The 25,997-nt window shown below is 46.2% G+C and overlaps 1 protein-coding gene across 2 annotated transcripts; it reads right to left on the reverse strand.

Annotated features, from left to right (window-relative positions):
* Positions 1–11,653: 11,653 nt before the first annotated feature.
* On the reverse strand, positions 11,654–22,187 carry ZIC3 (Zic family member 3). Of its 2 annotated transcripts, none has more exons than XM_060138175.1 (3): positions 21,137–22,187; positions 19,854–20,017; positions 11,654–11,803 (listed from the first exon to the last, which is right to left on the reverse strand). In XM_060138175.1, exons 1-3 carry the CDS (start codon positions 22,185–22,187, stop codon positions 11,654–11,656), a joined length of 1,365 nt encoding a protein of 454 aa, XP_059994158.1. The 2 variants fall into 2 exon arrangements, with proteins under 2 accessions (XP_059994158.1, XP_059994157.1); XM_060138174.1 differs by lacking the exon at positions 11,654–11,803 and adding an exon at positions 18,854–19,033.
* Positions 22,188–25,997: the final 3,810 nt, after the last annotated feature.

A 25,997-nucleotide genomic window follows, 5' to 3' on the forward strand; every position in this document is an offset into this window, starting at 1 on the left:
CTACTGAATCGGAATGTCTGACAGTAAGAAACTTTGCGAGAGCCTATTTCAGATGGCTCCCCTACTCCTACTTCAAGGAGAGGACCCTGCTCTCCCTAACTCCTTCAGTCCAAGCTGTAATTTTTAACAGAACTTTACTGAATGCTTGGAGGGTGGCATAGAGGTGACTGAGGTAGTAGTTTATAACTACTAGCTTGTAATTTATAATCCACGTTCAATTTCTAGCCCACCTCCTGGCAATATCCTTATAGCAAGTACCGGCTCAAAATCCACACCAAAAGGAACCTTTAGGAGTTCCCATGGCTAAGATTCCAGACCCAGCTCCCCTTGGCTCCAGCCAAAGGAGAAAGTCCTCCTTTCCTGCCACCTAAGATCATTGGCCCACTTTCCCACCCCAGAGTGAATGACACTGAGATTCTCCATTTCCTCCTAAGGAAACCTAGTCCCTGGTATCTCCAGACACCATGACCCAGATGGATAATCAGGAGTCCACAGTCTGTCTCCCAAAGGCTGGCATAAACATGTCTCAAGTGATTCCAAGTGAGGCCATCTTTCTTCTATTTTAGCCAGCACTAAGCCAGGCCCAGGCTCAGCTCCTTGTCACAGCCTTTCCTCCAATTTAAGGCTAAAGAAAAATCAAATGTACACACCTCCCCTGCTTCAAACTAATCTCAATTCCAAGTCTATTGTGAGAAAATCTCAGGGCAAAAAACCACACCCATCTCCGGGGCTGGGGTGGGGGGGTGACGGGAGGGGGGTGACGGGGGTGGGGAGACGGGATGGGGGGGTGACGGGGGTGGGGGGAGGTGGAAAAAGCCAAGCTTAATCCATCTTTAGAAAGAGGGAAATTCTCTAACTCTATTGGAGAGTAGTTTGTTTAAACCCAATTTACATCACCAAACAGATTGATTAGCATCTCACTCTGAAGTAAGTTTCCTCCTAAACAAAGACTTAAGGCTTTTAGGACAAAAGGAGCTCATCGAAGCGGAGCTCCCCCAAACAAAGCCAGGACCTGCTACCCTTGGAGTGCAAATTGTCCTCCTATCTAAAACCTACCCAGCTCAAAGCGCTCTTCTTCCTGGAAGCCCTCCTCGACCATCCTGGACCATCATGATGTCTCCTTCCAATAAATCGCAACAGTTACTATCAATCTTGTTCACCTGGCAATTGCTCACACGTGGTCTCGAGACTATTCTGGTATTATGGCCATGAACTTTTGAACTCTTTTATCATTTAACTTCGTGTATAAATATCTGGCCCCACCACCACCACCCCCATTTCATCCTGAGCTACTTAAAGAGTGCCAGTGAGAGCATCTCTCAGGCTGCTTCAGACACCTCAGAGCCGGTTCCGTATTCCCTCCAGGATCAGCTCTATCTATACTCATCACACAACAAGTAACCATTGGGTGGTTGATAGAAATAATCTAAAATATCCTGTTACTCCCCAAAATGTCTGAAGTTTATATCATTTGTTCAGTCCTCACAACAACCCTATGCGGCAGGTGTTTGTATTATCCCCATCAACGAGGACAATGAAATTCAGAAAAGGAAGCAGAGGCACCGAAGTCACACAGCTGGATCACACAGAAGCAATTCTGATCCGACTCCCACAGAATATTCTCTTATCTATTATCTCAAACTACTTCCCAAGGAGTCTATTTCGACTGGACCATTGGACGTATGGAAACGTATACTGCAAAATAAGGCCGGCCTAGGTGAGAAGGGCCTTATGCATCAAGCTATGAAATTTGTACTTAATTTGATGAGCAATGGGGTGCCATTGAAGGCTCTGGAGCACAGAAATGACAGGATCAGTGTTAGGTGTTAGGAAGATTAATCCAACAGTAGGGTGGAGAACGAGAGTGGTGAGAGCCTGAAGGGGGTAGGTAAGTGGAAGATCAGTTAGTGAGGAAAGACAACAGTCCAGGCGAAACAGTCCTTAGAACTTGAAGGGGAGAGGCAGATGTGCAAGAAAGAAGAGGGTACTGATTATCTAAAAATTGAGAAGGAATGTCAACACAACCCTCCTAAGTCAATTTCTGGAGCCCAAGAAGTGAAGAAAAGGATAATCTCTCAATATTATACAAAATGAACGTAGTTTTAATTTGCACCCTTTTATTCGAATCCTTGTCTCCTTTCTCCCCTTGTGACTGAGCTACAGTCACCTTACTCGAGACTCTTCTGTTAGGCGTTTCAGTTTTCCCTAACGAATGCAAACATTTAAAAGTGAGAACTGTGATTATTCCAACTTGGAGCAGAGCCACAGTATTATATCTTCACAGCTGAAATACAGTAAAACATGCCCAACGTTTCTGCCTGGTTCAGACACTTCAGCTTTCATAATGCCTAAGACAAAGATATTGAAAGTAAAGGTGACGAAGTGTGAACCAGGAACCTCTTTTAAAAACAGTATGTTCCAGAAAATAAGAGATACTTAACTTGTATTCAAGTCAGGAATTTGAACCTAACCTAGAAGTTTAACCAAAAAGAAAGAAAAGAATTGCACATGTGTTTTGTTTCTTAATGAGGACCTAATCACTCATCTTAAAGACATCTAAACACCTAAATTAAATGTTTTTTGCAACCTGATGCAAACATGAGTATTTTCTCTCCTACTCGCTCTCTGGTCTTTCCTATCAGGCCTCCTGCAACTAGATTTTTCTAGATCTCTTTTGATTATTTTTATATCTCTAGAAAAGTGCATGGTTAGATGCTACGCAGACCAATGTTATCCTCTGATCCCCAGTGAGGAAGACCCACTGTGTACCATGTTTTTACACATCAAATACATTTCCATAGCTTCAAATATTTGGAATTACTAATGTTCCAATAATGCGTCAGGCACATTGTGGTGGTATTGAAACCACAAGAAAGGAATATTACTTTATTAAGACAGGGTTGAAGATGTGCTCTTTCACTGAGGGAAGGAAACGCCACAGTAAAAAGCACATATGCTCTGCTTCTCTGATACCAGGGAATCCAGAGGAAAGCTCCTCGCACAAAATTAGCATAGAGCCTGGCTCCACAGAGCGTTCCTCCAACTCTACATCCGTTCTTTCCCATTTCAGTAGTAGAATGGTTAGTACCGAAAAGGTTTGTGCCGAAATGGGAAGTTCTCCTATTTACTGCGTTCTGAAAGCCTTACTGTACTGTGCCTCTATTTGGTGTGCATAGTATAATAAAATCCATGTGTGAATGTTTATATTTTAAAGATGTTGTGCTCCAATATGTTCTGAGTTAGGGCTTTTGAAAATACAGTACAGATTCAACACAATGCAGACTGAAAGGCTAATCTTCCCATTGTTACACTTTAATTAGTGAGACCTGTCATTACAACTTTTTATGATGAAAAGTATCAGGCCTTTTATCTTACTTTTAAGCCCTATTCTGAAAACAGCAGAAAAGGAACTGAAGAGACAAAGGAAATTGCATTTGATGGAACAATAAGGAGAGTCTTTAAAAATCCAGGGAAGTTCACCAACTGCCAAGGAAAACTACTCGGCGGCAGCAGCACTAAGAAGGGGACCGTCTACCGAGCGTGCAGTCAGCTACCTCCCTAATCCTCTCCAGAGTCCAAGGGACAAGAAAGAATAAGGACATTTCATAACAGCAGCCTGTAAGGGTGGCCTTTCAATTGCATCCCTGAATATGTAGGAATTTAGAGTTCCAAAGCTATTAGAAAGGTCTCGGTTTGTCATACCTGTGTTCTCTTTAACATCAGGTTGGAGTCAAATGGCAAAACATTTACTGCGTCTTACTGCAAATGTATTACATCTATTCCATTATTTGCTTCACTAAAAATTGTTCTGACAGCCTTAGTAGAAAATTTCACATTGAAAAACACAAAAATCAGTACTAAAAAAAGTATAAGAAATTGGAAGATTTACAAAATTAGCCTAAAATTAGGAAGCACAAAGAGTTCTCAGGAAATGGTAACTTAAAAAAGCCAGAAGCCACAGACAAAAATAGAGCTTCCTTTCTGATTTTGTACAATTCCTTTCTGCAAACAGTGTTTAGGTAAACATTATTGTAGTTTGTCCTCAAGATAGTAGAGGCTTGATATGAATTAAGGTGCTGTTTTAAGGAAATGTGCATGTTTTGAAAGCACGTGGGACACAAAGACAAACACAAAGTTGAGAATGCAGTTTCTGTTTTTTGGAGTGAAAAATAATTGGTTACCGCTGAAACAAAAAATACAAAAATCAACTCAAGGATACAGTTCCTTTTGTGAAGTGAAAAATAAATGACTACTGCTGAAATACTTTTCCTTCACTCTTTCATTATTACCTAGTTTGGGGTAGAATCAGTTGGTTTACTTTGTATCTGACTAGGAAACCAAAGCTTTAAACCGAGATAGGGAGAGGTTTTCAAAGCAGAATAGGAAGAAGAGCAGGGGGGTGGTTCTGAAAAGAAGGAAGATGCTGCCTTACAAATTCCAACACTCACGGCAATTTATTCCCTTTATCTACTCCCTACCTGCTGTTAGAAGCTGCATCCTACTTCAGAAACCCAGTTCAGCGCACACTCCAATTCCAGAGCTCTCCTCAGCCCCACCCCAGACCCAAGGGGATGAGAAAAGAGGGTGATACAGAAGAAGAGGAGGTGGGCTCCTATTTTCCTCCTTCCACCATTACTGACCCGATTTTATCTGGGCAGCTGGGGAAGGAGAGCCAAGGTATCCCTTTGGCATCTGTACTTGGGTCACCAAACACTATTATGGTACCATCATCTGACTACATTGTGAGTTAAAGTTCAAAGAGAAGAATTTTAAAAGAATTTTCGGTGAGGTAATCCAAGGATTCTATCACTGATTCTAGAGAAAAATAAAATTGTGAATTGAAAATAACCTAAAACTTCAAAAGTAAATTTTGGAACATAACTCATTTCCAACTCATTTGTTGGGACAGCCTGTATTGAAAAGACTCCGCAGAGAGCACTCGATGGCTTAGAAAACTTGCCGCATTCAAGCAGGTATTTTCTTTAATATAATGGAAAAAACAATCCTTTAGCACCCGTAATGCTAAAAGTTAACTTTAGAGTTGCTTTTTCCTTCCGACTAAAACTGTTGTAACGTCTGTCTAACAGAAGTGTAGGGAAGGTGAAAGAATTATTGTTCTTACTCATTACAGAAAAAAGCAAGGGCACAGTATTTATAATGTTACCATTTTTAATATGTCATGATCATTGACACAGAAAGCTGCAGAAATCTGGAGGAGGACTTTTGGCATAATGAATGGGAAATGATCAGAAATACAAAAAGGCTTGGGTTTTGCATTTAAGTTAAATGTTAAATCAAACACACACACGCTGAGGAATCTACCCCCTGCTTGTAGATACCAATTTGTCCTCAGATCTACCTCTATGTGTCTTTGAATGGTTGGCAGTTCTACGTTGGCAAAATGAAGTAGACAGAATTGAGACACTTGTCCGCACTGGAAAAAATATTTTGCCTCAGGCAAAAGTCATTTTGGAGTTTATTAATTGAGGAGGCCATACTGATATACTGAATCTTAAAAGACCACTGGTGAACAAGTAGATAAATTGGTAGGAAAGAGTTTCAGGAGTTTTGCTTTTTGCCATTCTCTGTAAAACAGTGGTTCTCAAACTTTCATATATATCAAATTCAGCTGGAGTGACCACTTGTCCCGTTTTTCTTTTTTGGCCGCACAGTGCAGCTTGTGGGATCTTAGTTCCCAGACCAGGGATCAAACCCAAGCCCTGGCAGTGAAAGCACAGAGTCCTAACCACTGGACCACCAGGGAATTCCCTGGAACCACTTGTTTTGAAGGCACATCACCAGGCCCTGACACTGAGAACTTTGGTTTTGTTTATCTGAGCGGGGTCCAAGAAATTTTGATACAGGTGACCTGCAGGCCACATAGCTGGCAGCCCTGTGACCCTCATAATTCTGCAGAAATACCTAAATAAGCAAAACTAAAATGTCAATGAAGTTACATAGTATATTCCATGCAAACACCCTTTGAGTTATATTCATCCATTTATTCAACACTCATTTACTGGTTGGACATTGTGCAAGCCAGGCACAGAGTAGGTGCAAAGCTCAATTTCTTTAACACCCAGCTCTCTGTATAATCTCCTGACTCCCACTTCATCTTGTCCATATAAATACAGTTGTCCCTATACAATGCCAGAACATCCAGTCGATTTAATGTATCGACCAGTTTAAATATACACAATAACTTCCCGACTAATATTCAATGTTTTCTGAGATGACTAAAGTTTTGGCTTCGATTAGATGTAACCACTCTCTGAGATTTAGAATGCCTAACGAAATCAAGGAGGAAGGTAGTGAAAGTCTTGCCTGAGAACATTCTTCAAAGCTTGAAGTAGAACATAAGAAACAATGACCGTCTCTTGAGACGGAAACAGGGAGACTGGGAGTTGTCGGTGGGCAAAGAACATTCTTTTCACTGTGTACACTTCTGAATTTCTCATCATGTACATGTATTACCTATTCAAAAATACACATCATTTTTACATTAAAAAAAAAAGCTTAAAGTAGAGAAGTTCCTAGAATGGTCCTTGGATTGTGCCCTGAATTGAAACATTTAAGTAAGAGGGGGAAAAGCCCGTGATCCACCACACATGCTGGAGGCTAATTAATGCTCAATTTGAGGACAAATGAGGTTCCCCATTTCTTTCATTCGAGACAATACATTTAAAACTCAAACATAAATATTTAAGCCATTCAACCTACACTTAGCACAGAAATTGCAATATTTTTCTAGCACTGAAGAAGTGGTCTTTATCACCTATTTTAGCTAAAGATGCTCTCTCTGGATTCTACCAGGAACTTCAGCTTTGAACACCGGACGACGATAAACACACGCTTTTAGTCTAAATGAATGTTATATGTGTGCACACACAAGCCGCGAGTCCTTTATTGAACAACACATATGCACCAAATAAGTTTCAATTAGCACAGGCTACAGAATCCATCCTCCCCCACGCCAACACAAAATGCCCCAGGCCGTACATTTAAAGAAATGAATGCAAATTGAAAACAAATGCACAATTACCTTTTCAAAATGATTTAATTTTAATTAACATATTTATATTGCATGTGGATGTTCAATTTAAAACACTTAAAAGAAGCAAATGTAGAAGATTTGATAAAATATTACATAAGAAGATTCTGCATTTATCAATTACTGATTCATTTTCTGATTTTAACATTTGCCCAAGAGAAAGCATTACTGGTTAATTTATAAATTCAAAGTTGCTTTTAGATTTTCTTCTTTTCAGATAGGAAAGTGGTTATTGTGCTGCGTTGTGATTTTCAAGTACTATATTCCAACTATTCACTTATCCAAAGTGATTACAGTGCTAATAGAAGCATTTGGGTTTAAATTCAGCGTTCAGATAGCTGTATTATGCAATTAGTCAATATGCAATTACAGGGAACCTAATGGAGCCAGATGCATGCAGTCCAGATACATGCAAACTAGAGATTAAGACTTCCTCGGTTTTATGCATATAAGCAAATTATGCAGTTAAACAGGGCTCACTAAAGAATGAATTGCATCCATTTTTAACCAGTTGGACTATGCGAATTTTCATTTCACCAGTTCAGAGAGATGCCTTAAAGGTCTGAAGCTTTTCAATACTGTAATAGTGGTGTGAAGTTTCGAGTACCCATAGCAAAGACAACAAAAAAAGATGCCCTTAATGTTTTTTCCTAAAGTAGGGCTTCTTTCCCCTCCCCCACTCGATTTCTTTCACAACAATGTCTTATCAGAAAGTCTTGTGAGAACGCTTCCCTGCCGTCTCATTCACAAGATTAAATCTAGTGCCTTGAACATAAACATTGTGTTTCGCTGGAACATTCAAATGGAAGAAGCTTCATTTCACATCCTTGAAATACCCGCAAATCAGGCTCAAAAATCATGGAAGGCTGAGAAATGATCAAGGAATAGACGCCTGATGGAACAGATGCACAGATGCTGTGCCGGAAGAAAAGACAAATGCTGAAGTGCATAATGATTTTGAAAAGATTTCTTTATCAAACATGTCATTTGTTTGAAAGACCAGACTTGTTGGCATCAGATGTGGGATATCGGCTTGTTAGCAAAATGAAACATGATGGCTGCTAGATACTGGCGACTGATGAATCAATTGAAATCACTGATGTTGCTCAACTGAACATCTTCATTTAATATGTCAATGGTCAGAAGTTAACGGAACACCTTCTGTATTGGGTTATCACCACAACCAATAAGATGTCACATCTCAGTGGATACCCTGGCTAAATATTTTTGTAAAGAAGAGTGAAGTCGCCAAAAATATGTTATCAGCTGGCCCAACCAATTACATACTCTGCGGATGATTAGCTGCAAAAATAGAATATGAGTGTAGCTTTTCCGTGTAAGTTCTGGCTGGGTAACATTAGTGAATCATTTGTAAGCAATTTCCATGCACTGGATTTATATCAAGATGTTAAAATACATTTATTTAGCTGTACTACAAATAGCCTCCTATTATCGACTCTGGGACATTTACAGAGGGAATCATTGGCAATAACATTTTTCTCATTTCTTCAATGAAGTTTCTGATGACCCAATTTTTTTAAAATGGACTTTTTCCCCCCAGAGTACAAAACACACACACACACACACACACACACACGCACACACGCACACACACACAAATAGGAGCAGGAACTTAGATTCTTTTCTAAGAACGTAAGAGGGTGTTCTCCTGCCCGCCCCCACCCCCCTTCCCGGTTCTATAGGAAAAGGCTGTACTGAGCGACTTGATTTTCGGACTCCAGAGTGATCTCACCTATAGGAGGATCCGGCCACGGGAGGCACTACAGCACTGCACTAGACATCAGTTTTCAAACTGGTCATTTAATATAACCTTGCTCCTACTCGCTGACAAACAACCAATACTCAAAATAACATTAACACCACGGCGGACCCCCGCTTTTAATAGGGCAGCGTCAAGAAGAAAGAAATAGACAAAGGTGATAAACCGGTGAAAAAAGGAATAATGAAAAGTCCCCCAGGCCTCCGTACAAAAACCATTAACATTTAGCAGTACAGCCTCTCAGGGAAGCTCCAAGCCCCCAAAATCAGTGGGAAGGAAATACTTCCCACTCAGACCAGTTCATCTGGGAAGAGCTTAGTGTGTGGGTGTTTTTGTCTTGTTTTACCGCATAAATAGACATATGCTGAGAAAAAATACATTTCATCATGCGATAATAGAGGATTTCTACACTTTCATTTAAGCCTCAATTTTATTAACATAAAATAATCAGGGTACCCTTTAAAAACATAGTAAAACCAAAAGTATGGCTGTAAAGTAATGACTGGGGGCTGATGTTTGTTTTGTAACAAACTGAAGTGAGGCCATCACCTAGGGAGTCCATAAACTTATTCTAAGGATGCTGACATTGGTCAAAACATTTCGGGGACTCCTCTTTGGGAACTGCCTTCAGAGCTAGCTTCCAAGCCCCACAAGAAAATCAGTCTCATTCCTCTATAGTCACACCCGCACAATACTAGCATAAATTTAGTACGGGGAAACTGAATAATTTAAGACACCACGAGATTTAATCTTATCCTTAAATGTGAATGCCAATTTTCACATTGTAAAATTGTCATTTAATTTACATATAGTAAGAAGCTGTTGCCTCGAGTAAAAATTGTGTCAAATTAAAAGTAAACCGTTAAATGACTATGTTTACAGATTTTTAAGCACACAACTTATTTTTAATCTAAGAATAAGTGTATTCATCGGAAGATAATGAACAACAGGCATTTAATAACATTTTAATTTTATGTGTTTAAATATTCATAGCTATGTTCATAAACCCATATGCCTGATCTAGTGATTATGCTTATGAAATGCAGTATTTCTTATATGCCCTAACTCTCCATCTATTGTCTGAAAACTGCATTAATTTGCACCCCAGTACAAATCACTGTTTTTAGTAAAATATTCCATAATATTAAAAATAGGAAACTACCCCAAAGCAATGAAACAATAGCTACCTGCAAGAGGAAAAGAAGCGAATTAACATTTGTCCAGGGCCTACTCTGTGCCAGGCTCTTTATGGACATGTTCTTGTTTAACCCTTAGAATAACCCTAGGAGGTATTATTATCATAGTGCAGCTGGCTCATGCACAACTTGGTAGTTTACCTTTCCAAGGGCTTTTTTAATAATCCCATTATAACACTCCACTGCCTGTCTGAAAGAACGCAGTTCTTGTTCTTAAAAACAAAAACAAAACAAAAAATTCTACCAACATATCTCTGGGGGGATATAAGAATGTCAAGTTCTAGGGAGCTAAGAATCAAAGAATCATAGTCTTTCTTGACCGGCCTGTGTGCCTACTCTTGATGTAAATGAACAACAAAAATCAGAGGGAGATGAGCAGTTTTCCCCTCTACTTAAAAAATTATAGTATCATCAGTCTACTTAGCAGAAATTTTAATAAAACTGGATCTAAAGAACCAATAGCAATATACTCTATCAGTCCGCAGTTTTACAATACCTCATCATGGCATAATCACGTCAAATAGATAGAATGATGGCCACTCACAGATTACATTAGATTACAGACGTTAAATGTAAAATGAGAAATCAAGTATCTGGAGTTCGAAGAATTTCTCTGAAGTGTCTTCATCTTCTCGAGCACTACAGTTAATTAACGACAACTTGTGCTTTAATAACACCTATATTCCATGATTCTATAAGTGTTCTAATCAATGGTTGCCAAGTTGTCTGCCCCAAGAACCACTTTGGAGCTTCTGAATAATGTACATGTAATGTGCTATGCTGCAATGTCCCCTTTCCAGAGGCCCTCCTTTCTCCTTTAAGGTTATTTTCGGCTTTGTCTTTCCCTCTCTTTCTCACCCAAATAGCGGTGTTCAAATGCTCTTTTCTCTCCAAAGTCCTACCTCCAGTTCTTCCTTCTAATCATCCCATTCAATCCTTGACTCTGAACTCTTCCCCTGACCTCCCCAGCACCTGGCCCTGAGTCCCTCTGGGAAAACACTGTGAGCTCAAAACAGTTGGTTGGAGTTGGTTCAGTGGGTTTTTTTCCCCAAGTTTATCGCTCAGTGAAAGCCAAGGTATATCATGAAAAATGTGAATAGAATATAAATTGTCCCAATTCAACAGGTTAATCAAGGTTATTTAGGGGCTATAGTTGTCACTGTAATAAAATAATCACAAAAAATAATTTAAATGGTTTTATTTAAGTCAAACAACAATTGTAGAGATCCTAGATATTGCTTTTTGAACACAAACATAGGAAATTAACAAAACAAGCATTCATATTTCTAGTTTTAAACACTTTAGTTCTACATGTGGAATGCAGATATTTGAAAGAGATTTTCAACAAGGTCAACACAATGTATGAGATAATACGCACTGGGTTATGGATTAGGCTAGTCTTCACCTCCATCTTCCCGTTTATGATCCTAAATTGGCTGGGGGAGTGTGTGTGTGGGGGGGGTGCTTTTTTGCTTTTTCATTTCACAAATGATTGCTCAACACAGAATGAAATACACCAAAAGAAGAAAATAGTCTTTTTATACCTAGGGAAGAAGCTACTACTCTTAAAATGATCACTTCAAGGTAACAGACATCCAAATTGATGTGGTTTTCTTTGAAACCTCATCAGTAAATCATTTCTTGCACAGTAGGTTCGGCATTAACCCTGCATTTAGGATAGGTAGTGTTATGGAGGGCTGGCTGCTGCATACCAACGTCAGTATCAAGTTCTTCATCAGGAATTAGAGACTGTCCCGGATACCAAGCAGGACAACACTGGCAAAAAAACAAAAAGTGAACTGCAGATAGGTCAAAACAAGCTACATTTACTCTTAGAAAAATTTCATAAAACATTACTGGATATGTCATTTTAAATGCTAGCTTATAATAAAACACGATGGAATCCTTTATTTTTAATACCTCATGTTCAAAGGTATCAAAGGTATGGTCTTTACATAGGTTGTGTTTTAATAAAACACATTAGACAACATACACATCTTATTAGAGAACATTAGAAACTTGCCAGCTGGTGAAGGCTATTTTTATAGTTACTATAGAGCTCACGTTTCTCTATTCAATCAGATCAGTAAATGGGTTGAACTGTCATCACATTAAAAATATACAAAATTGTTTGCTCTATTAGATGATTTTTAAAGAAATATACTTTCTTTAGTTTTAACAGATTCTTGGCAACAGGAATCTTATTCAAAAAAGTTTTGCTCCTGTGTTAAGTTACTATCAGTCCAAGTGCTCTGAACACTCCCCCCTTTAAATGCTTCCTGCAAACAGTTTTTCAAGCTGTAAATTTCAATAGTTATGGTAGAAACCAAACCTCAGTGGGAAAAGCAGTGCCCTTTGGAGTTGTCATTCAAACAAATATAAGAGTTCTACCAATTTATCACTTGTCTAGTTTTGCAGAAATTCCATTCACATAACTCCTATGAAAATCAACCACAGTTTTACCATATCAAATGACCCAAAGCACACCACAGGTATCCAGGGGAGATCGTTCACCAGTGCATCTTTAGCTTGATTTTAAAGTCAACCTTAGAGACAATCTGGGCGCTGCAGTTCTCAGAGACAAACTGCCTACCCATGGGCTAAAGATTTTTCAAGTTAATGAACTTTTCATTTGCCACACTTTTGGTACCAAGAGATTTAACCAGGAAAAAGCTCAAACCTCAGGGTTCAAACTACAGCATGAAAAAATAAAGTATACAGCAAGCACCATCTACTCCCTTTGATCTCTCAAAGATGTCAACACTCTATTCCAGTCCGGGGGTGGGGTGAAGTGGCTGAGCCCTGTAAGGAAACTTCACCCAAAGGGGGAAAAATCTGTTTGGTGGCAATTTCAAAACAAGTTTCCAAACTGCAGAAGGGACTCCAGCCCCTTTGACTTGCAGAAACCACACATAAGAAAAGGACAGAAAACACTACAAGGCAGGCTTATTTTAATTGCCCACGGGTTTCCAATGCAAAGCGCGACAACTTAAATGCATATTCCAAATTCTTGCTCCAAAGCCGTCTTCTTTGTGCACTGAAAAGGAGGAAAGACAACCCCATCAATTGTTCTCTGCAGATAAAGGCACTGTTTTGTAGTTTTCCCCCAAATCTGAGCCAGCTTTGCTAATGACCTGCCCACCCACCTGGGGCCCTTCCCAAGGTGGCCCACGGGAGCTGCCCCACACCTTCAGGAGCCCAAATACTCGACAGCGGGCAGCCCCAGTAGGCTGTCTTTTCGTTTAGCTGCTGGCCTCCACGAAGACGCAACCTGAAAGAATTCGTGCCGCTTATTTTTCTAGAGGAGACGGGGGTCAATGACTACATTTTTAAAACCCCACATTGTTTTTTCCTCACGAAAGACATCTGAAGGCGAATCTGCAACATTTTTCTGCAGAGAAAACACGGACTCGAGATCCCAGAGCTACCAGGGGTTCTTTCACACGCCAGTATTAAGGCAGTTAAGCAAAAGCTGAATGAAAGTTTTCGGAATTGTGGCCTTTTTTTTTTTCTTTTTTTTTCGTTAGACCACCAGCTGTTACAGCACACACAAAAGCGTACACAGTACTGTTTTTCATAGGTCCGCGTTTAAATGAGATATGCAGAAAACGGGGCCTGAGGAAAGTGTAGGGTTCGAAATCGCAATGGCACATCCGTGTCGCTAATCCAGGGCATTTGGTTTGGAAACGGTGCCTCCGTGCTCCGCTCACGAGCCCCGCCATTGTCCTGGAAGAGAACAGTGTCCACTCCTTGGCATTTCGAGACTCGAAGGTGCTGGGGGATCCCGACACGGTCACGAAGCTCAAAATGGCATCCCCCACCCCAGAGGGCCCGGGAGAAACGATTTCAGTCTGGACTGGAGGGAGTGGCGGCCTCGAGTGGGTTTCAGGTCCAAGCCGCCCCCCACCCCGGGAACCCCAGCCCCCAGAAGACTCGCCAACTTCCCACGCCCAGTATGCCCTGGAAGAACTTCTTCGCTTCCGTTTTTTGTTTTTTTTTTTTAAACAATTTTGCGCTCGGCCGCCACGACCTACATTCTCCCGCGAGGCGCTCCTAGCCGAGGAATAACAAGGGAGTTGAAACCACACAACAGTTCGGCAGCCCGCAGTCAGCGCTTTGCTGCGCTCCGCGGGGGTTCGCATCCGGCCGCCATGTTCCTGACCCGAGAGCCGCCCCCAAAACCAGCCCTCCCCTCCGCCCCCCTCCCGGCCCGGCCCGGCCCGGCCGAGGCCGCGGCGCTGCAAAGCCGCTTTCAACTCTCCCCCGCCGCCCCTCGCAGCGAAACCCGACTCGACGGCTGCCGGCTGTGCGCCTGCGCGCGGCGCGGGCTCGGGAGCAGGCGTGGGGGCGGGCGTGGGGGCGGGCGGGGGAGGCCGGCGGGCTCCCGGCCGCGGCTTGAAAAGGCCGGAGCGACGGGGAGCGGGGGAGGGGTTGGGGCCCGGGCCGGAGCCTACTCTTTCCTCCCAGCGGGTCACCGCTCCAGCCTCGGCGCGGCTCTCACACGTGCGCGCTAAAAACCCACTTCAAAGTCTGTTCTTGGCGCGGGGGCCGCCCCTGGGCCCTCGCGCGGGCCGCCAACCAGGCCCCGAGCCTTGCCACCCCCTCCAAAACCCTGGCGCGGCGACGAGACCGGGAGGGCCGAGCGCGAGAACGCTCGCTTAAGAGCCCCGGGCGCCGGTATCGGCCTTCGGGCGTGCGAGTACCTCCCTCCCTCCCCCCACCGCACCGCCTCAAGAAAATGAATGGAACACAAAGTTTGCGGCCAGCCCTGCGCTGTGGCCATCGGAGCTCACCATTGTTTGGGCTCGTATTGACCCCAGGTCCGGATTAGGTAGCGGCTGATTCCTGCTTTACAGCCCCGCCGGCCTAATGAGGCCGGGAAGGCGACGGGGCGCGAAGCGTCCTCGGAGCCCGGGCGACCGCCGGCTTACGGCCGCCAAGGGCCCTGTAGGTGGAGGTCAAAGGGTCAGCAGGCCGAGACCGCGGGAGAATTGACCCTAGGAAATGAGGTCCCCTCCCCCCGGCCCCAGCTTCGAACGGGCCTTGCAAGAACTTGGTGTGTGTACAGGGACCCCGAGCGGGAGCCCTGACTTTCGCAACGCCTGGCCTCGTCCCGGGGCAAAGCCTGACTAGACTTGAGCCCCGAGGGGGCAGACAGCCCGAGAGAAAACCAGCCTAGCTGCCGGGCGGAGATCCCGCGCTTCAGGGGATGAGCACGCCGGTAGCGATTCTTTCAGAAACTTAAGTGGAAAGAGGCCCTTAGACTTTTTTCGTTTGTTTGGGGGGTTTTATAAGGGGAGGAGAAGGAGCCAGGGGCGAAGAGGCGAGGAGACAGCAGGCAGCGCGGAGGGGGGGAGGGGCGAGGAAGTCCTGAACACAACTTTCCTGGGAGGCTTTGTGAACGGAGGAGGTCCCTGCTAACTCTCCAACCTCCGCAGTAGCTAAGACCGACTGCCCTGCTTAGCCTGGACCCTGATCTTTAACCTTCCAAACTGGATGAAGTCCAGACTTCTGTCTGCGTGGAAACAGACACCTTCCCCTTCCCCACCCAACGTGGAAATCTTAAACTAAACCACCCATTTTGGAAAAGATGGACTTTTCACAAAGGTCTTACCAGGTGCAAGAAGTAAAATAACAGGTCGATTACGAAGAACCCAGCTGACATTCATGGTTTCCAGCTGATCTATCTTTAGGGCTACAAGGTTTTTTTGTTGGGGGGTGGGGGGTGCATATTCTTTAAGGTATTTACTGAAAATTCAAGAATGTCAATGTGCACTCCCAGAGTCAGATTATAGGAAGAAAATCTGTGAAAAGTTTTCTACTAACGTAAACTTTTCTTTGCAACAAGTGACAAGGGCATAGGGATAGACTATTTGAGAAATATGATGCTACACCCAGATTAGAGGAAATCATGTAGAGGGGCAAAACTTTTACATTATCTTAATATAGGTTATCATCATTGTTCATTGGCATCTTCCCCTCTTAGGACACAACGCTCTACTGTAAATTTTTATGGTAGAGTAATTTCAAGCCTAGTAAAGAAAGAGCAAACTCTTCTTTGTGTCCTAAGGAGATGTTTGTTTAATATATTTAATGCGGAGGGGTGGGGGAAGCAAGTTTCTGAAATCTTTCAACCAACCATTCTACTGCCATTTAAGGTTAGGTTACATTGGGGGTGGAGAGGGAATTCATAGAGAAAACAGTAAACTGTGGAAGTTAGATGCATATTTTGGAAGAAAAACATTATTTAGACTTCAGTTGGAACACATTTAGAGCCAATCTTATGAGTATGCACTTTCTGAAAACTTGCTGAGCATTTTAAATGGTCTCTGGTTTGAAGTGAAGGAAAAATCCTGAAATAGGAATTTGGTCCAGCACCCTCAATGTCAAGGTCAAGATTGGAATGTCTGGGCTAGGAGTGGTAGACTGACCAGGTTACCTGCTCATCACTTGTGAAGTCATCCCAATCCGTTCATGGCATTCAGACCCTTGCCTTGTCTATTGGTGGAGGAAAGTGCAAAAAAACGCATTCTCCACAAACAAAAAATCGCATCCAAAGCATTTTGCAATTAGAAACTGTCAATAATTAACTGTTGACAAAGATCAGTAGATAACTTAAAATACACTGCTTCAACTGTGTCCAGGGAATCAAAGTTTCGTTTAATCATCAGAACTTCTCTGAGCATTTCAATTTAAGGTCGATTTATTTGAACATGGAAGAAAATCAGGCACCAAATACAAAAAGTTATAAATAGATGTGCCAAGACTTTATTTCTTCAAAAAGAACAATAAACAAAATTCTAGAATTCAAAATGATTATGTATAATACCAAACTGACTGCCACCAAAAATCCTAGAGCACTGCCCCTTCAAGAGAAGGAGGTACTTGGCCTATTCATTACATTTCTAAATTCTTCACAATTCCTTATCTCCACCATTCTATTTGCTGATTTGCAAGTTGGTTATTCATGAAGAGATTGGGCTCTCAATATTAAACAGCACCCTAAATTAGTAAAAAAACAAAAAAAACCTCTCTCAGTACTCTACCCACTCCACCCCCCCCAAATAGCAACAATCACTTTCTTTTTCATATAACTGTAAGAGAACTGTTTGTCCAAATGAGTTGCTTCGCTGAAGATTAAATGGATTGTTAATATTTTATCACAAAGCAAACAACCATTTTTCATTGTTATTGATTTTAATGGAAACAATGCTCTTAACATCTTTGCCTACAAACCATGAACTTTAAAAATACATATTTTGCAAATGTTTTTTCTTTCCATAATATTTCAGAACCGCTGCAGTTATTACACCGCTATAAAAATGTTATGAATAATTGTGATAATTACGAATTGAACTATATACAGCAAAACAAACCAGCCTTTGCCTTCCAAAATTGTAAATGGACTATGGTTCTTTTAAGAAGCACTTTAATCATAAGTAAGCACGGCTCGACTGCCCTTACTCATCACCACTGTTTCAGACATATGCTTACTTTTGAAAATATATAGATAGATAGATTTGATAGGCAGATTAGATACGTCATAGATACAAACATATATAGGTATATGGGTGATCTCTCAATAGAATAGACAGACATGCATCTTGCCGCAATGTTCATTTTTATGCAAGATAATAAAAAAAAACTAAGGGACAGAAAACTCATTAGGTTACCTTATGTTTATATATGTAGGGCAGGGATGATTAAATCCAGCTTCTCAGTCTTTGAAGTACAAGATTGAGATGTCATGGCCACTAACTGAATTGATCAGTAATACTTGATTTGCATGCCGAAAATCCAGGACAAACACATTTAAACTCGCAGTTAAACAACCATCTGAGCTAGAGATAAAGAAAGGAGGGTCTTCCCAGATGGAAACTGACACTGTAAAGAATCTATACTGCAATAGAAAAATAATTTAACAATTAAAAAAGGGATCTGAGTGAGTTATAAATACCAACAAACAAGTTTCATTTGCTCTCGTCTCCTCTTTGTAGAAGGAGGCTGTTACAAAACAAGAGAAAGGAGTCAGTGGTTCAAAAATTGTAAATTGTGTTCTTTCAAAACAATAAAATTTAATGCTAAAGCGGTTATAATCAAAAGCTGTACAGAATTTGTTAGAAAACATTTTCCATAAATATTGTTCAGTTCCCGGCACTTGTAGCAATAATTAAATTACAAACGATAAATATGGCATCAATGGATATGTATTTACAAAAAAAAAGTTATTACAAAAGGCAACTGTATACTAAACGTCACAATCTGTGTAGAGTAACATCACATCCTCAGCCTGAAAAAATACTGAACAACAGTTTCGACCCCATTAGACAAAAATACATTCACAAGTGTAATGCTTTGAGGAAAAGTTCAAGACATAACAGGACTTTGGCACGGTTTAAGACTGTGAGAGTTTAAACAATCACCACTAAGGCGAAGATTTTTCCATCAGTTTTAACATCACCACCACCACCACCAATAAGCCTTCTATAACTTCCTCTCAGGAAACAGGACAAGAGTTAAAATGAACTGAAGGCATTTAGGGATGGGGTGAGCAGAGAGCAAGAGAAAAGGGAGGAAAAAGCAGTGAGAAGATTTTTTTTTAATCCTTCAAATGCCAAAACATATTTTCTAATCCTGAGAAAAAAGGGCATGGCTACTTTGGGATCTTGCCCCAAAACCTTCCTGGACAATTGCAATTAACAAGATGTAGCCCTATGTATGGCCTCTTGCCTTAAAACTCCATTTCCATCTGATTGGTCTCAGTTTTCTTTTTTAAATGCATTTGGTCCATTCTATGGTTAACAGGGTTTGTGTTTGTGTTTGTCCTCAGACGTACCATTCGTTAAAATTGGGAGGAAGTCCAGGGTTGTGGCTGGTGCTAGTTTGAACTGCAGAAGGGGTTTTAGTGGTATCTTTACTGTTTGCAGAAGCTATAGCGGGTGGAGTGGAAGATTCATAGCCTGAACTGGCAGCAGGGGAGGAATCTGACCCTTGAGATTCATGAACCTAAAATTAACATGTATATATTATAATGAATATAATTCCAACTGGCATTGTGCAAGCAAAAACAAGAGCAGAATTAGAGCACTGTAAGAGCAAGACCGCCCAGTGACCCACTTAAAAGAGAAATGCTGCTGATTTGGGGGTTTTGTTTTTAATTTCCACATTACCCATGTCTAGAAAACCCCAAGATGTTCACCAACAAAACAGTCTGAGTCCTAAGACTGGCATTATGGAAAAGGAATAAAGCACTCTGATTTATTCATGCCCCTTCAGAAATGCTTTCTCCGCGGATGGAGCGGGGTAAGCACGTAGTCTTTGGGGCCCTACAAAATACTCCGGGCCCAGGTTTCGCCAAGCCCGCTTTGGCTTGGAAAAGCAGGTACAGAGAAAGGTGGCACGGGCGCCCTGGGCGCTGCGAGGTCTCAGACAAATGCGTGGGAATCCCACCGCGCTCCTCGGCCCTATTGTTTTACCGAAAGCCGAAGAGGGAATGAACCACCCGCCCCCGGGTTCGGCGCGGGCACTCTCGGTTCCCACCGCGGGCTGAGCCGGGTAGAGGCGGCCACTGAGACCTCCAGCCCTGGCGAGCTCGGTTAGAGCTTCCCAATAAACAACTGATTGTTCCCTCCGCTCCCTCCTCCTCCCCACTGTGCTCTCCCCCGCCCCCCTCCGGGTCCCCAAAATGGGTTCAAGGTGTCAACGCTGGAGCAAATCGGATTTAACGTGGAAGATACAGGGTTGGCAGCGCAGGCGCTTCCGTTCCGCGACCCGGTGTCGGGCCGAGTGTTTATAAACCGCCGACCGCTAATAAAGAGGTAATTACCTTCATGTGCTTGCGCAGGGAGCTCGGGTGCGTGTAGGACTTGTCGCACACTTTGCAGATATAGGGCTTGTCCGAGGTGTGCACATGCATGTGCTTCTTGCGGTCGCTGCTGTTGGCAAAGCGTCTGTCACAGCCTTCAAATTCACATTTGAAAGGTTTCTCACCTGCAGAAGGCAGAAACGCAAAGGGGGGTAAATATGGTCAGGGGCCGCGAGCTTCCTTGGGCCGAGCAGCGGGAGACAGAGCGTCCGGCGGTCCTCCCTCCCGAGAGGGAGCGCCGACTGGGGGCGGCTGTAGCATCTCTTTTCCCTGGTGAAAAATGGAGAGCGCGGGTTGAGCCTGCTGGGGTGGGGAGTGGTGGTCGGGGGCGGGGGTGGGGCAGGGCCGGCCCAGAACCTGCCCGGCCCTTTGTTCTCGCGCGGGATGGAAAGCCCCTGGCTCCTCCAAAGTTGCCCCTGAGTAGCGGTACCCCCCTACCCGGCCCGGGGCCTCCAAGCGCAGCCCCGTTCCGCCGATATCTCGGCGTTGCAGCCAAGGCTGGGCGGGACAATGGACCGGAGACGGGACAATCCCTTTTAGTTCCTCCTTTGTACCTTTTAATTTGCCTCTTTCAAATACAGCGGTTTTGCTAAGCCCAGTATTAAAAAACTTGGGTCGTCGTACTTAACGTTCGAAAAGGGAAAACTATATAAATCCAGGGGCTCCGGACAGTTTTACAAGATGCTCTGAACAAGCCACGAAACTGTGCTGCCTTTTCTACTTTAACTTTCCTCCCGGAGGACTGAATTGAACCTGGAACTCCAAATAAAAATAGTTTGACAAAAGTATCATTTAATTAGGAGATGTGCCAATCAATGGTAAAAAAGAGCGGAAGTAACCGAAAGTTAGTTTTCATTAGCATTTCTATGGTTGCCTCCCCCGACTGTGCGCCGAGACTAAGTCGCTTGTAAGCAATTCCTCTCCACACGTTCGGAGTCCCTTCATAGTAACCCAGAAAGAGACAAAAAGAGGCGGCGCCAGTTTGTTCCTGGGCGCGAGAAGGTTCCAATTAGTTCCTGAGACCGCAGAGCCGTCTGCCCGGGAAGCTAGAACTGGGCAAAAGCGCCGCGGGGCGGGGAAGGCGAGAGGTGGAGGGACAGTGACAGCGCTACTTTTTCGAGCGGCCCCGGCGGGGCGCCGCCCCTCTCTCTCGCCGCCACCCCTCGCTCCCTCGCGCTGAAAGTCGGCTTCGTGGCGCGGTGCCGCGGCGGACCCCGCGCCCGCCCTCCCGCCCTCCCCCTTACCTGTATGGGTCCTCTTGTGGATCTTGAGGTTCTCGGAGCGGGCAAAGATCTTCCCGCAGCCTGGGAAGGGGCAAGGGAAGGGCTTCTCGCCCGTGTGCACCCGAATGTGATTGACCAGTTTGTACTTCGCCTTGAAGGACTTGCCCTCGCGGGGGCACTCCTCCCAGTAGCAGACGTGGTTGTTCTGCTCCGGTCCCCCCACATGCTCCATGGTGACGTGTGTCACCAACTCGTGCATGGTGCTGAAGGTCCGGTCGCAGCTCTTCTTGGGCCGGCTCAGCTGAGCCTCGTCGATCCACTTGCACGACAGCTCCTGCTTGATGGGCTGCCGCATGTAACGGAAGAAGGCGCCGGGCCCGTGGTGGGCCGCCACGTTCACGCCCATGTTCATGTTCATGGGGCTGTAGTTAGGGAACTGCGCGCCGGCCGTGTAGGGGTCCGTGCGCGGGCTGGCCACCGGGCGGTACGGGTCGGCGCGGCCGAACAGCTCTCCGCGCAGCCCCAGGTGGACCTGGTTGTTGTCCACGTGCCCGGTGGGCGACGGGTGCCCGGCGCCCTGCTCGTGCAGCCCGGGGAAGAGCAGGTAGCCAGGGGGCTCAGGAATGCCAGCCGGAGCGTGCAGGCTGCTCGCCGAGCCGGCGAAGAGCCCGTGCTGCCCGCCACCCGAGGCCGCCTCGCCGAGCCCAGAGCCGCGCTGGCGGAACAGAAAGTCGCGAGTGGAGTTGAAGGCGGCGGAGGCGGCACCGCCGTAGCTGGGCACCTGGCCGGCGTGGTGATGGTGGTGATGGTGGTGGTGATGATGGCCCAGGGCGTTGGCGTAACCCGAACCCTGCGGCGTGAACGCCGAGCTCTGGCCGGAAGACAGATCGTGAGCCGCGGCGGGGCTCAGCTTGAAGGCAGCGGCGGCGGCGGCGGCGTGGGGCGAGTCCCCGAAGGGATTCAGCCCAATGCCCGCCGGCTCGCGGTTGGGCATCTCGTGGTGGCGCGGCGCGCCGAAGCTGCCCACTCCCAGCCCGGGGAACTGCGGGCCTCCGTCCAGGAGCATCGTCATGGGTGGGGCGTTCTGGTCACCAGCGATCCGGCTGAAACGAGGGTGCGGGCGAAGGAGATCTCCGAAGTGTCGCAGTCGGAGAGGGGTGGAGGCGGTTGGACACTGTCGGGAGACCCCCAAGGCAGTACCAGGGGCTGCAACTTTCCGTCGCTGCGAGTCTCCTGCAGAGGGATAGGAGGGAGGAGGGGAAGTAGAAGGACCTGGAGGGGGGAGGAGGGGGGAGAAGGGAGGAGAAAAGACTCTGGGACTAGATCTGGTTTAACAAACTAACAAGCGCGCACAAAGAAAAATAAGCAAAATAATAAGTGGAGGGCGGAGTTTGCCAATCCTGTCCGGGGCACCCCTCCTCTCCCCGAGAGCGCACAACCGCGGGGCCAGGAGGCTCCCTCGGCACGGGCCTCACGGCTAGACTGCGCTTAGAAGCAGAGCCAGCTCACGGCCGGCGGGCAGGAGGCAGGCTCGGTCCTCGCGGCTCGCCGCGCCAGTCCCAGCCTCTTCGCCTCCAGAGTAATGTCCTTGGACTGATAAAGTCACTCACTCACTCCTCTCACATAAACCGAGCGGGAGGCCGCGCGGCGAGGGCCAATGGGGAGCCAGCTGGCCCGCGGTCACCTGACCCCCGGCCCCGCAGCCTATTGGCTGTCGCCACACTGATTGGCAGCTTGGAGCGGGGAACATGGCAGCCGCGGCCCAGCGGCCGCCGCTGATTGGGCCGTGGCCGGGAGCCTGGCAGGTGAGGCGGCGGCGGCCGGGCGCCCGCGAGTGGGCTCCGCGGGGCTGGCGCTGCCGTGGGGAACTGGAGCCAGGCTCAAGCTGGCGACCGGCAGGGCGGAGCCAGGGCCTCTCCCTGGCTTCCCTCCCGCCAGAAGCGGGCGAGCACCCCTCGGGCAAGCTTTACCCGCTTTGGCCAAATGAACTCTTTGCCGCGCGAGGATCGTTCCCACCGTCGGCGCGGCGCTGGACGTCCAGCCCCGCTTGGCCCGCTCCGCCTCAACGCCAAGAGAATGTGCCCCTTCCGCGGCCTAAGGGCGCGGATCCCGGGGCGAGAACAACAGTTCCACCCTCGCGGCCCATTAGCCGCGTCCTCCTCACGCGCCACGGTGGGCCCTGATGTCCCCGAGAGCCCGGACCCAGGCCGGCCAGCTCGCCGTCTGTGACCGAAGGTGCTGCCGGCCGGCCGAGGCCCGAAGGAGGAGAAATGGTTACAGTTAGAGCCATCTCCCTTACTTCCGTCTGAGCCGCGCATTGACTCTGGTTTGTGAGTCGTGGCTGTAGTATACTGTTCCCACCACTGTCCCCGCCATCCCCCCCCACACGACACACCAGGCATAAGACGGCAAACACATATAAGACACTAAGCTCACACACACCACACTAAACACACACAACCCAGTAACACAACAAACTACACATAAAACAGTAAACAGGCACACAACAAATTAAACACAACAGGATAAACACGCACGTAACAGCAAACACACAGAAGCACAAATACTAAACATGCACAGTGTACACTTAGCCTGTGCACACCAAACATGCACACTACACAGCAAACTCACTAGACACACACAGGATCAGTGCCATTTTCAAACCACAGGGCTAAACAGCTTCGAATTCTCAACATTTTCAAATGCAAAAGTGGGGGGCGGGAATGGGGATCGTGAGGTGGAATTTTCTTCCCTCTGAACTGCCAAGGCTTTGCCCTCTTCTACTCCTACCTGGAGAAGCATATAGTGACCTCGGGAACTTCTTACCCTTAAGGATTGACTTTCCAGGGTTGTGTGTGGGATCACTGTCCCCTCTCCTGTCTGGTGCGAGGTCTTTCTGGACATAATGAGCAGGTTCAGACAGGGCTATAAATCCACTCATTTTTTGTCCAGCAGGGCATTTGCGAAGACTGTAGGAGAGTGAGAGTGAAAAGAAAAGGCGGAGAGAAAGATGGCTGTGATTGTCACACCCCGAAGAGAGCCGAGCCCCAAAGTCTGCGCCTTGAGGCAGCCTCACAGCCTGGCCGCCATGTCTCTGTAGGAAACCGAACATCTGATCAAGTTCAGAGGCGCTTGGCGAGACCGCCTCAAGCAGCGCTTTATAACTGCAGCCTTTCACTTCCTGCCCCCCCAATCCGCCTGGCCTGGTCAAGACTTCACCTTCTTTCTTTGCCAGTTTTCTGGGGGGAAACCCTGCCGGTAGCGCACTTACGTAGTCACCCCCTCCCTTGAAACTCGCCCCAATTCTCCCTCTACATCACAGCTCTCTCCCCAGGTTGGAAGGTGAGTTCACTGCTGACTTAAATTATTACATCTACTGAAAACAGCTCTCCAAGACTGGCTTCCGTGCCGCTCAGCAGAGGGTTTCTTTGCGGGGGGGGCGGGGCGGGGGGGAGGAAATGTTCACTGAAGAACAAATAAGCCTAAATCATGCAAATGAATTCCCTGGAGTCAGGTTTACAAAAAGGGATGATTGCTTTTCTTTCTTTTTCCCATTTCTTCCCCCTTCCCCCTTTAATACTCTCCCTTCCTTCTACCTCTCTTCACCTCCCACCAAGCCCCACGGACCCTGGGCGCACAGTTGGTCTGAAAAAGTTTGGATTTCCTACCGGCGCCAGCCCCGAGGAGAGCGGGGCTCTGGGGCGGGGAGGAGGCGGCTCCCGAGTCCTAACCCGGCCAGCGCAGATGCGAGGGTTTCCGGGGAGCCCCGCCAGGTGCCCCGAGAACCAGGGGCCCGGCGCGTTTGGGAGTCCGGGCTGGCAGCGGGGCGTGGAGCCGAGGAAGGAGGGCGCCGAGGGAGCCTCGCCTGCCCCTTTGCGGGGAGGGGTCCCGAGCGCAGGGCAGGGGATGTCGCCGCCGCTGACCTACCCGGTGCCCAGTGTCCGTTTTGATATGGCCACATTCCGATAATTAATTGCCTCCAGCACGTGCTCTGTAGTCCCAGGAACAAAAAGGCATAATTCAATTAGGTCATCAACCGAGAAGTGGGGAGGGGGATGCTTGTTAAGGGGCCGACCTGAGGCGGTTCAGCCAGGCCAAAACCCCGGGCGGTGGAGTCCTTCCTGGGGCAGCCCGGCCCAGCCCGAGTGTGCGACTCTAAGGGGGTGTCGTTGCTCGTTGGGGCGCAGGGACCCCCGATGCCCCCAAGAGGACAAGGCTGGGGACTATGTGAGCAGCAGGGCAGAGGCAGGCCATTTCGAATTCTATTTCGGTTGGTCTGAGTGGAGGTTTCTTTTTGGGGAGGGGGAACCCTGAGCCTTGGAACACGATAGAAAGCGAAATACCTCCAGATACAGCAAGTTGCTGCAAAAGAAAACACCCCCCCCCAGCAAAGCAAACCACTCCTGTTGGGCAATAATAATAATAATAATAAGCAAAGTTCTCCTGATTACCTGCAGCCCGCGCCCCTCAACTCACTTTTCGGAGGAGACCCTGGGAACAACTTCGGGGGACAGGGGGCTTTAGGGAGCTGAGTCTGAGAGCAGAGTCGTGGCGGAAAGAGGCAAGTGAAGAAAAGTTTTTTTCTGCACACAGGCTGAGGCGAGGCAGAAGAAAGCTCTGGTTTCTTCGTTTCTCAGGTAGAGGAAAGAATCCCTGGGCAGGGCAGGGCAGGGCAGGGCGACTGGAATCCAGGGGTCGTGGTTCTTATTTTACGCTAGAACCGAGGCTCCCTCGGCAGCTTTGGCTTACTGGGGTTTACATGTGTATTAGGCGGCGTAAATTAACCAATAAATCTCTTTTATGCGTCCCCCAGTTGTATGTGGTCTGGTCTAAATATCCACATGTCTGTACGGATAGGAAATATAATGGGATCCTTTCCCTC

Source organism: Lagenorhynchus albirostris, chromosome X, assembly GCF_949774975.1.
Source record: "Lagenorhynchus albirostris chromosome X, mLagAlb1.1, whole genome shotgun sequence".
Classification (NCBI taxonomy): domain Eukaryota; kingdom Metazoa; phylum Chordata; class Mammalia; order Artiodactyla; family Delphinidae; genus Lagenorhynchus; species Lagenorhynchus albirostris.